Raw genomic sequence first — 12,822 nt, 5'->3', positions numbered from 1 at the left:
TAGCCAGTACCTGTAGGCAGAATGCAAAGGATAACACTTCTTGTGTTTTCGATCAAATAGGTGAGCCTCATGGCTTCTCATGTTGCCTAGTTAATTAAGTGCTTTTGGACATGCTGACATACTGTATGGATATGCTATGTACACAGTCCAGCTTCCCAAGCTTCTGTTTGTGACTACATACACAGAAAGTTCTTTAAGCCATTTAAAGCAGTTCTGACTGGTCTAGAGGGAGTTTTTACCATCGTAAGCGGTTTGACCTTTGTCTGTGACTGCAGAGCGCTAGCTAGCGACTATGAGTGCACATATATTTTTGTTACTGATGACAATACCAAAACCACAGGAATACTATGCTAATGGAAGGAAGAGTTTAGAGGAAACATTTTATCCTTCATATATAAAGCCTGTGATAGCCACTTCATTCACACACTGGTTCTACCTATAAGAAACATTTTTACATTCCAGCTGAAGGTCTAGGAACCGAAGGTCTATTGTAATCACTTTGAGCGAAGCCACTGTGGCAGAAAAAAATAGCTTAGGAAAGATAAACAGAGTACTAGGGTTTTAAGGAGTATTCAACAAAACCATGAGTTTGCCGCTACAGAGTTACTGTGAGATTTGAAAACAGAGATGTAAGCAAATGATGAAAGGGAAAAATACTACAGTGCACAGAAAGCTTGTGAGTGCCTACTGAACCAGGCTTTGGGAAGCCTTCCAACGCCTGCTTATGAAATGTGTGCTATGCCACTATTTAGTTATTATAAACTCTGCAAATTGGCATTCACCTAAGGAGCTCATGTTTCTGCCAAGTTAAATGACTTCAGAACTGATAGGTTACATTCACTGCTTCAGCTCTGGTTCATCCTTGACTGGTTATGTTTTGACTGGAAAAAGAGGACAAAAGACACCACTATTTTGGGAGAAGAATCTGAACAGAACATTAATTTTTGTTGCAAAATTTTATTCCAGTAAAACACACAAACTTTAATAGTAGTGAGAACTTTTATGACAAACAAAATACCAAACATTTTCCTAAAAAGAAGAATACTAGATCAATTTTTTCACTAGCACCAGGCAAAGAGATAAAATGTGACCTAGCTGACAAAAATACTGGAAAATAACGAACATTCTTTCTCATCTTTGCATGTAAACTTTTTTCCCCAAACTGCTAAACACAATGTAAACACAATGCAGTAGTGCTAGCAATTACTTTCCCCACCTTAAACCTTTTTCGTTTTTTTTTTCTGTGCATTTGGGCTTTTCTTCTCTTGCTCTGCTTGCAGGACTGCTTCATGAGCTGCCAGCTCTTCTTGTTTCCGGCGGTCAGCCTCTAGCAGCTTACTTCTGTACGATTCCCGAAGGCTGTGAACTCTGCCTCGTGCTTCATCTAAGGATGCCTAGCCAAAACCAAACAATACCCACCCCCCCCCAGCAACACATGAATCTTGATTTCATCACAAGTAACTACATCCTTCCTGTTATGTTTCTCCCTGTAACTCTGTAAACACAGGGAGAGCATCTCTCCTTTACTTTCTAAATGTCTTTTTATTGATTTGTCACAGTGACACAGCTATATGCCAATCTTTTCAACATGAAGAAGAGGAGAAAGTTCATGAAAGTCCTTTTTAGATTGCTAGCATATAAAGCTAATTGTGTGAAACAAGGAACAGGGCAACAGACTAGTTAACCATCTGTGTCCAGTCTCTCTTCAGTTACTGGCTTGCTTTATTGTCTTACACAAGCCACTTAAAACCTAGTTTTATGCTGAAATGGCTTAGGAGCTCTTTTAAGAGTCTCTTAAGAGTATAAAGGAGCCTAAATCACATATTGACCTGCAATGAGACTTAGGACAAGTGGGACTTGGACACTTTGTAAATGTTTTCCTTTGCATTTCCACCCTGGAAACTGGGGATAGCTGGGTACCGTTATATAGTTCTCTGTGGTCTACAGATGGATAAACTATAAAAGTGCTAATATGTATTTTTGTGTATAGGTTGGTTTGAGATAAAGGTTTTTTTACTGTCTCTTATTCAGTTTTAAGAGCTCTGAAGAGTCACCAGCTGATTGCTAGTGGTAATTATACCACCACGTTACAAAATATTTTGTGTTGACACTCAAAGGTTAAGCCATATTTGTACAAATTTCACGTGCAATTGGCTGAGTTAATCCTAGCAATGGATTCTACATTATACTAAATGTATTATTTATAGACTAGCTTTTTTAAGGATTAGTAATTCAAATTTTTTGTTTGCTGGCATTGTGCATATTACAGAAAAACCCTGTTCTCTAACTTTGCTGTAAGACACACTAGGAGCAACTCAGCCTCCTTATGTAAATTATTGGGTTCTTTATTACCTTCCATAAAGCCCTGTACAGTTCTATATAGCCAAACCAGAGATGCTTTATCTAATATGCGTCTGGTCATATATGTCAAATGCTCAGTTTATTCTCACTTATAACTATAATTTTATAGTGATAATCTTAAAATAGTTTTTTTGCAAAGAGCTGTATCAAGAAAGTACTAAGGATATCATATTAAGGATGTTGTGTCATACTACTTTTTTCCCTAGAACCTTTAGTTTTAGCCTTTGCCCAAGCAGAATGTCAAGCTTGTCCACTGTTTCTAATTATTGGTACTGAATACAAAAACCTTGACAATGGTTGATCAAGGTATTCACACTAGTGCTGGATATCACAGTAATAGTTACTAGAAAGTAATCTTGAAAACCTACCTGCAGATTCTCATACATTTCAAGTATATTTTGCTTCAGTAAAGCTCTGGCATTCCATTCATTTTCTCTTTGTTCTAAAGCCTGCTTTTGAAGTTCCCTAAAATGGTTGATTTTTTCTGCTATTCGTGTCTCTTGCTGGTGAATGATAGACTCATTTCTTAGTGCAGACTCACACACTGTTTTCCTGAAGGAAATGCAAAGATATTTGTCTCATTTCAAATACAATTTTGGGTGGCATCTATTTTCCTTAACACCTATATGCATATGTTTGGCTTATATACTGCAATGTCACCGTCTTATGATTCGATATAGTTAAGGAGTCACTTTTCCTCTGCTTTTATATAACACCAATGAGAAAGCGCATTGAGTGCCTATTTTAAAAATATTTGTAAAATCATGGTCATCTTTGAGCATATGAAAAACTTCTCCATGCGACACTTTTAATTTGCAAGAAATAAAATATTTCCAGAAAATTTTATATTATAATTCAGCATTGACTTATGTTTGGGTTTTTTTGCTGTTAGCATAATGGCAGCTAAGTGGATAATATATTTTTATAATTTGACTTAAATGACTACTGTAAAAGACAAGAAGTTGAAGACAAATGAAACACTTACAAGACTCAAACCCGTGGAATATACTTTGCCATATTTTTTACTGTTTTACTGTTAATTTACTTCAGTGTAAAACTAATTTCATTTCAATTTAAAAGTAAATTTGGGGATTTTTTTCAGCGTGATCTAAGGTCTTTTGAAAATCATGAGCTGCATAAATGCCAAACTGAATACAAATGGACTTTAGCATTAACTGGGTTCTAGCTGCAGCACAGCAAACATGCAGTTGCATGTATATTAGCTAGATGGGTTCATAGCAGCACATGTAATAGAGAATATAGTTATTTGGAAGAAAGAATATAATTAATTCTTTCAACTATTATTAGTAACTGAACTGCATTTATTAAATGTATTATTTGAACCTAGCATCTCATCCTGACAAACTTCACAAGCACCTCTTTGAAGATGACCGCTCAAATAAAGGTATTTGCCTGCACATACATTTTTGTCAAATTTTGGTCACATTCTTATTATATGCAGTGCAGTGATTCAGCTCCTTATGTTAAGGAAAGAAAATAAATTATAAATGGATGTAGGAAAGCATAGATTTTAAAACACATCCATGCCAGGAAAATCAAAGCTGAAAACTGTATCTTGATGCCATCTACACTTCTGCATTCACTACTGGGAGATTTTGTGTACACAACACAAAGGACAGATAAAACATGGGCCAGGGTTTTCACAAGCATGTGATGAAATTGTAGCTGACTGCAATGACACGTGAAGGATAAAGTCTAACTTCATGTCTATTATATTAATGTTGCATCCAATTACATATAGGGTACAAGTGCATAGAAATATATTTCATTTACCAATTTACATACATGAAAATCCTTAGCCAGTTTTCATTTTGGTGTTTCACTGGCACTTCATTTTCTTGCTGCAGCTTACCTCATATAAGGACTAAGGTCTACAGGCTCCCATTTTTTCTGCTGCATTTGAGAGCTTGAGTCAATAGCTGCTTGTGATGCTTTCTTTTCTGTGGTAAGAGAATCTACAACAGAACAGAATAAATTGGTTATTCAGTTATGCTAGGAGGCTCCATGTAAATTTTTACATAGCTTTTTCTTTTTGGCTCAGCAAAATACATTATCAAATGAGAATATGGGTTGGAGAAGATATAATATTTCTGCCTTTTTATTTCCAACACTCATAATAGAATCAAAGATGCTACAAAACTCCCACATATGCTACAGTGAAATTAATGTTTTTTACTAAATCCACAATACTCAAGAAGATATGTAATTCTAAGCAAGAACATTCAATTTAAAAAGAACATAAGAACAACTTCTAATCAGCAAGGACAGAGAAGATGGAAACTAAGCATGCCATCGTGCATTTGGACACCTTTATCGGGGGTGTTCTATCCATTTACTATCAGTATTTAATGCAGAAGTCTTTTCTAAGGATTTGAACATAATAAACATGATGAACCAAAGGCATGCTTGACAAAAGATTATACCCTTACCTCCTTCTGCCGAACTAGGTGTTAAATTGTCAGTCTCAGTCCCAGCTATGGGCTCCTCTGAATCTCTCGCAGCATACTTATTAATAAACCGCATGCGTTCCTGAAAAGCCTAGAGATCAAAGTTTTAATCCAGATAAGAAAAATTCTACTGCACACTTTAAATCTCAAAGAATTTTCAAAAGCAGGCATCTAGAAGTGGCAAAAAACACAGTAAATTTTTCAAATCTAGTGCATGGAAGTGCATATGAAGTGATGCTACTTCATAATACTGGTGAGTATATTTCACTGACTTGATCTATGAAAATGTCATCTCCAGCAACAGGAATACCATTAGTGAGTCACCAGGGAGAAAAAAGGTAAATATAAGAAGACCACATTTCATGTCAGAGTCATATTCAAGCCATCTATCTCTCAAACAGATTTTTTTTTCTGAAATAATAACCTGCCAACATTAAACATCCAATTTTGCTAGTAACATTTTAGACCTTTATTTGTTTAGTTAATGTGTTGTGTAGAGGAGAAATAAATTCGCTTTAGCACTTGAAGTTCATCTTTCTGTTAAGTGTGTCTTCAGTGTGTGAATAAGCACCCCTGTGTAAACCTTTGTGAGACGGTAGTTCAGTAAAATGAAAAGTAGGCAGTATACTTTGAATGGTTTCACTCCACTCAATGCACACTGGCGATACTTAGTACATATCCCAAATGAGAAAATGACGCTGTCTATAACGACCACCTGAGTGCAGCATGCAACTCTGCCTGGGACCGGAATCAGAAAAGATGCTGGGGCTCCCATTGAATCAGTCCTGAGAACCTGAATGCTTCACTAAAGATCATCATGCAATGAAATACTGGAAAATCACTCATATCTGGACAGTTTAAAATAATCTTTGGATTAAAAAAAAAAAACAATGAAACTCTGAAAAGCAAAATTCCCTCATAGCTGAGTATCAGCACACATACAGCTATTGCACCTCCTTAGAGAAGCTCCTAGAAGCTCCTATAGCCTGCAATTTAGACTTCCTCCTGAGAAATGGGAGCTATGGGTGCAAACCTTTTCAGACTAAATTACCTTTGATACCAGAGGCATTGCCTCTTCCACCTGTATTTTCAGAAGGTAACTTTGGCTCACTGGGCTTTCTCTTAAGTGCTCAGATTGCCAGAACGGACAGAAAAGCCAAAGGTCAGCCAGGAGTCAGACTCCTAATTCCTACAGTCAGACAGCTCTGGAAAAGGCTGATGTTGGGTCAGGGTGATCAGGAAGAAAGGAGAAGGGAAGTTACTTAGTCTGGGTAGCAGACCCCCAATTTTGATCCTTTCTTAGTGTATTACAGGCAATTGTTGCAATTTTTTTAACAATAGGTATTTTAGAAAACTGTCACAAACCTAAGGGGCTTTTAAAATGGAACCCTTTAGTTGTAATTTAGTCAATTTTCTAATGAAAAAAGCCAATGGTGATAGAACCAGTGTTCTGAAGGCTCCACATATCAAAGGGGATTCATTTCCAGCTAATCTTTCAGAGGCTATACTTGCATTTTCAGTCTCAGCACAGCCAATCAAAGCTGCAAAGTAGCTTCAGAAAAAAAATTTGAGCTTTGGATACACTGAAGAGAACTGAGAAAATCTGAAATTGTAACTGAGAAGACCCATGTCCGAGGTTCCTTTCTGAAAGTTTATGTAAAGAAGGCAAAATGCTTCTGAGATGGGCTTTCTGGCCGAGTATCCCTCATTGGTGGTGGTGATAGGGGACAACTGTTAATATAAGTTTAAAGACTCTATTTTGTTCATTGTTTTCCTTTTTTGGTAATGATACTTCCAATTCTGAATCAGCAGTGTAATTTTTCCTTTGCTAGAAAGAGGTTGTATTATTTTTCCATCTTAAGTATACATCATGTGAAAAGAGCCCAGCTGCAGCTTCTCCAAAACAGTGAATTCATACAGAGCAGCATGCACAGGCACATGGTTAACCTGCAGCCCAGAATGGACTTGGGAATCCTGGCTGCAGGGGACAATTCGAGTGATGAAATGGCCAGGTACCAGTTCTTCAAGAGAAATCTTTTTGACACGTTTATAACAGTGTACTTCTCACTAGAATCTGTTAATGCTAAACATTAAACTTGTCACTAGTAGCAGCTTTGCAACTGTGTAGAGGTAGTGGGTTTCTAAGGAGAAACTCTTCTCTGTTTTGTAACTTAAAATCTAAAGTCTCAGTGATCTAAGTCTCAGATTCTAAAGCAGATGATCTGGATTCCTCCCCAGAATCACGCACACAGAATCATGGAATCATAGAATGGTTTGGGCTGAAAGTGACATCAAAGATCATCTAGTTCCAACCCCCCTGCCATGGGCAGGGACACCTTTCACTAGATCGGTAATCACACAACCATTTTTGATTCTTCAAGCTGTGTAAATTCTCCTGTCTTCCATAGAGTGTGGAAGAGAACAGCATATGAAGTCAGGTATCTGTGGCAACAGCTCTACCATCATAGCAGCTCCTGGAACTTGTGAAGAAACATTACTGCAAAGATTGCACTCTGATGTTACCTTGATAGCTCTTCCAGGCTCTGCGGACTCCCATGCTTGTTTCATGGCTTTGATCTCATCTGCTCGCTGGGTGTCTTTCTTCACCTCCAGAATGTCTGCCTCTCTCTGTTCACTAACTAGGCATAAAGTCCAGTGTGGTTTATCTGAAGCAACTAGCTGAAAATGAATTATCATAAACATAAGACAGTCATTTGTATACATCTACTACCACTATTCAGGATGAAGTTATGTTTCTGTATCCTGTTAATTTTCCCAGCTGATACACTCTATACATTGATAGACTTTGATGTGCATTACTTCACGAACAGTGGCTGTCAAAGGAAAGAAAAATGACTTGCAATGTCTAGAAGCTCTTTGAGATATTCTGTTTACATGCTGCGCCCCACTGTCCCATAAAGCATGCTCCACACTCCCAGTTCTAAACAGTCTGTCTGAACAAGAGTATTTTGTAGCAATTTTTCATGCATTTTTCTTATCTCCCTGCCAACCTTTTTCCTTTCTGTCCCCATTTTCCTCTCCTTCCTTCCACAACCTTTTTTTAAGTGGAAGTATTATTATATTTAACTAGGGGTTTTGTGTAGAAATACATCTTGCTTTGTCTTACAAGGGAACAGGTTCTTTCCAATCACTTCCCAAACTCTCTAAACCACCTTAATGCGTGGCTTCTCCAGAACCATAGGGCACAATTAGTGCCTGCAATATAGGAGACTATTCTGCTGTCTGACTGATGAACAAGATACTGTGCTGCATATATTTCTGGAAACCTTATCACCTGCAAAAGCTTTAAGCCCAAGATTTTTAAGTAGAATGAGTAGTTCAGCTTTTCTTTGAGACTGAAAGTAGGCATTTTCTTTATCTGCAAGCAGACTCATCTTGAAACTTGTTTTAGTGACAGACTGAAGAACTCCCAAGAACCAACATCCCAGCATACCCCATCACTGAAGCTGAAGGCAGAAATCTGACACAGCCTGAAGCTGCATTGCATTTTGGTGGTCAACAATCTCAACTGCAGCCACGCAGGCTTCTCTGAAAGAACGGTTAAGGCACTGTTCCAGACCTTTGTATAATTAGGTGTGGATATGAACCATAGGGAATTTTGCTGTGCAGCAGGTTTAGTCAACAAAACAATTCAGTAGAGGTTTATGAAAAACTCTGTAGAGATGCCATCCCCTTGAACTACCTGCCATGAGAGAGCAAAATTCCAGCAAAAGCAACACCATTAAATGAGGCATACAGGATGGCAGTAGCCTTTCAGTTAACCATGGAACACTTAGATTATACCACCACAGATGAGAAGAACTTGTAAGCAGGTACCAATTTTTCTGTCGTTGCATTTCCATAAGCTAATGACAATTGTGATGTATGAGATGGGAACAGACTATTGTGGAAAGACCTATTTCATCTCCCTGGGAACCCACAAAAACCAGTAAAATGAGAGACTAATGTGATGAGAATATGGTGAATTCATGGGATCTAATAAACCTTCAGCAGAGATAGAAACTAGACCAACAAAAGGAACAACCAGTGGTTGCTTTATACATAGACAAAGAAATGAGCACATTACTTCTCTAAATGTAGGAGGCGTATCTTTTACACGTATAATTCAATCTCTCTCTGAGATGTAAAGCCAAAAAGGTGGCAAAGCGCACAGAGAAACGCCAGGGATACACTAAAGCTGCCAGTAACACTGATCTGCTGACCTCAGTACAATGATGGCACATTCAACAAATCCAGTTTTTGGCTTTGTTCTCACCTGGAATTCAAGTTGAGATGCAAGTAATCCTCCTTCTTTACTGGACTTCTCTTTTCCTGTCTTTTCAGATCCTTTATCTTTTGATTTTCTGGTTGCTTTAGGAATGCTTAAAGACTTTTTTCTCACTGTCTCATAACCCTGTAAGCCTGAAAGCGTGAAGAGCAGAAGGGAAGATACACCCCACAAAAATGCAAGGAAGCTAAGGCAAAGAAACATATCTGAGATTTGATGCATATTTAAGAAATTAAAAATTATCATTCTCAGAACTGAGAACATTTTATTTTAATTATTTTATCAGTACTTGTATATATGCTCTATGTTTGAACTAAACGTCCTGAGAATTGACTTTTGTAATACTCTACACTGTTTTAGCTGGTGGGAGCTGTTAACTCCCACTGTTAACTTTTGCATGTCATATTCATGTTAAAATAAATAAATACATACATAAATAGATAAGTACATAAAGCCTGTGATAGCATATAGTTTTAATAGTATAAGCAACATGTCAGTTGAAAGAACCTGTAATGGACCCAACACACCATGAGTAAGATTAAAGATCTGAGTCTGAAATCTCCATTTTCCTCCACCTTCGAACTGCTTGAAACATTAAAACAAATGCTGAAATGTGGATTTAGTCAATACAATAAAACAGGCAATTTCTCTTAGAAAAAATATATAGAAACATATTTATAATATGCATAACTACACATACAAATATATAGTGTATGATATATGTGTATTACATAATACATTATACATATGTTTATATAAATTGTATTATTCTTAATCTCACGTTACTTAAATAACGTACAATGGCACTAAAGTGCTAGGCTTAAATCGATTCAATGCTACCAATGCATACATTGAAGCACAAAAGCAAAAATTAAAGTGGCCTGCACAAATATTGAAGATACCAAAACAACTCCAGAGGAAATGCAAACACAAAATAAATAGTGATGACATTAATTGAAGTTATGTCATTACATGAATGGCTTTCCATTTAATTTCACATTATCATAACATATTAGCACCTTAAATCTGGCTTCAGTACATGCATTATTCAGTGAATTACTAATTTTTAATGATAAATTATTTATTGTTTATAGAAATACTCAAGTGACATTCAGTATCATTAGCTAAACACTATCAGACAAAGACTTTCTATGTCATGGGATGCCACCAGCTTTGTCTGCCTTCTATAAATATTTTACAACTCTGAAGTTTAACATTTGGATGCTCTGGACTTCCTGCACACACTGAGAAGTTAGTAAATAACAAACAAGCATAGAAATCACAGGTCTAAAATGACGTATCCTGCTTTAGCTCCAGATAAAAAGGCTTAGGGCAGCATTCAGCTGAGCTCTCTTTAGCTAACAGTACGCTGCACTGCCTGGGTTCCCCAGCCCTCCTCCTGTCCTCAACAGAGCAGACAGTCTTGTGGGTTTTGGGACCATCCTCTGGATATTCCTGGAGGAGGCACTGGCTGCAGTTTAGCACTACAGCGTGCAGCCCATTCTGACTATAAGAGACGTGAGTAGTTTCTCAGTGCTTTTCAGAGGGCAAAGCCAGGCAAATGCTTTGTATGGCAGGTGATAAGATGGAAGTCAGGGGGATTGACACAGTAAGTAAAAAGCCATTGCAGCTCACAGCTTATGCATGAGTCATCACAAAGTCTTTATAGTGCCAGTTATTGTATATGTTAAGATACCGAGAAAACCTTGTCATCCCTTGACAGTGATGACAAACAGCTGACAGGAACTCTTTACATTAGCTTCTCTACCATTTTTATATTATTTACTCAGTGATTCATTTAGTCTAATGCCAGAAGAGACCATAGCAATCATCCAGTCTGATGTCCTGTCTATGACAAGCTAAATAATTACACCAAATGATTCCTATCCAGAAGTCATAACTTCAGATAGAGATACAACAATTCTCTTTTTCAGGCAAGATAGACAGCTACTCCCGATTTATGAAATTCAAATTACAGAGAAAGTACTTTATTCATAGGTAAAAGAGAGAAGCCTTTTGATGCTTGCTTTGACATGGTATCATGCTCCCACTATCTAAAATAGGCTCTGAGCATTTAGTGGGATTACCCAGTAACTAGCAGAAATGACTCGCCTCATGAGAGACTTTCACATTTCAGTAGGAAATGACCAAGAAGTTCAGATGTTGCTTTTCCTTCTCTGACTGGTCCCTCAGAAGGATTCTCCACAGAGAACAACGTCAAAAACCCTGCCAAAGTTGGGCTCATTCAGACACTAAATTTGCAGTAAAAATACACCAGGATAGACGCAAACCACTGGCATGGTTGCAGTAGTAGGGCTTAGAGGTCTACATATCTTTAAACTCTACATATCTTTAAACTCCAGCACCATCACGCATCTTCTGATCTATTTTTTCACTGGACACCAGGCAAGTGATTAATGGCTACGGACAGGCAAAGTGGGAAAGAGATAAAGAGAGGGAGAACTGAACATGCTGTTAAAATATCTCATGAAATCCTGCCCTTGGCATGAGCAAGCAAGTTCTGTGGGAAGAGAAAACTCGTGGGAGACACTCTTCCAACTCTGGAGCAAAATGGAATATTCCGAAGGATACTGCCTCTACTGCCTTTTCAACCCTACCTCTACTGCCCTGTTTGGGCATGCTCTCTCCTGCTCTCCTGGTTGGATGGAGAGCCTTCTCTCAGCAACAGCTAACAGTGTTAACTTCAGGCAGTCTATAAAATACACACTGCAGTCAGCATTCAACACACACTGATGATTCAACTCCGGGTTGTGACAGAGGCACAATAAAATTTCTGATGTTACTGCATGAAAACTAAGAACCCAAAAAGCCAACAGCTGAAAATCATATATACAAAACAAATCAAAACAATAATTTTGTTTGAACAGTCAAGCAACTTAAAATGGTATTAGCAGTTGCAAGATTGCCTTCTGTATTTTTCCTTTTTACACAAGAATTATGATCCAGACCTTGCATCTTTTTTACTATTTTCCCATTTAATTTTTGCCCCATTAACAGTTCCCAATGGAAGGGAAAAAAGAAAAAAAAAAAAAAAAAAAAAAAAAAGAGACAAAAGAATGAAGACTGTATAAATAATTAACTATCTGGCACTTTCTGATTTCTATATACTTGTGTTTTCCTGGTTAATACCTTTTTAATGTTTTGTTTGTGCAATGTGCTATTTAATAAAACATTTAATGAGATTTCATACATAATAAATATGAATAAATATTAGTAATGAAATAACTTTTGCTAACACAGATCTTTTTACAAGTACTGCCAAACTCCAATACTAAGGATTTTGAAAAAAGAGAAGAATAACAAACTTCAACAAATACAAAATACAAAATTATCATAGCATCTGTATGCCAGAGAACTTAATTCCTTCAAAAATGTTCTTAATAAATATTTATAATATCAGTGAACATCATTAGTATATTAGTATGGGTCTTCATTTAAAGGGAGACTAGTTTAAAAGACTTTAGTAAATGCTAATACAAAGCTGAAATATGCTTTTGCCATGATAAATTAGCTTTATTACAAAGTTAACTCCAGATGGCACTGTTGTCTTACATGAAAAAGTGATCCTTGAAATGGCGAAAATTTGTTGCAGGAATTTTCCACCTGGCTCACTGCACCTTTCCTAAAAATCACAAGGTGACAGGATGCCTTTCTGGTTCTACACCATCACTGCTATTTTATAAA

At 37.1% G+C, this 12,822-nt stretch overlaps 1 protein-coding gene across 1 annotated transcript in view; it reads right to left on the bottom strand.

The window, feature by feature from the left end:
* Nucleotides 1–1,217: 1,217 nt before the first annotated feature.
* Nucleotides 1,218–12,822, bottom strand: part of ADGB (androglobin) — a gene marked incomplete at its 5' end in the record, with an annotated part of 67,587 nt that continues 55,982 nt past the window's right edge. The window contains 6 exons of the mRNA XM_010132337.1: nucleotides 1,218–1,394; nucleotides 2,730–2,913; nucleotides 4,235–4,337; nucleotides 4,806–4,920; nucleotides 7,353–7,508; nucleotides 9,106–9,251. Coding sequence (XP_010130639.1) covers nucleotides 1,218–1,394; nucleotides 2,730–2,913; nucleotides 4,235–4,337; nucleotides 4,806–4,920; nucleotides 7,353–7,508; nucleotides 9,106–9,251 — 881 coding nt within the window. The remainder of the gene's footprint in view (nucleotides 1,395–2,729; nucleotides 2,914–4,234; nucleotides 4,338–4,805; nucleotides 4,921–7,352; nucleotides 7,509–9,105; nucleotides 9,252–12,822) is intronic.

The sequence above is a fragment of the Buceros rhinoceros genome, unplaced genomic scaffold (assembly GCF_000710305.1).
Source record: "Buceros rhinoceros silvestris isolate BGI_N320 unplaced genomic scaffold, ASM71030v1 scaffold183, whole genome shotgun sequence".
Classification (NCBI taxonomy): domain Eukaryota; kingdom Metazoa; phylum Chordata; class Aves; order Bucerotiformes; family Bucerotidae; genus Buceros; species Buceros rhinoceros.
Note: the sequence above shows the minus strand (reverse complement) of the source record. Positions and strands in the feature narration are given on the sequence as shown.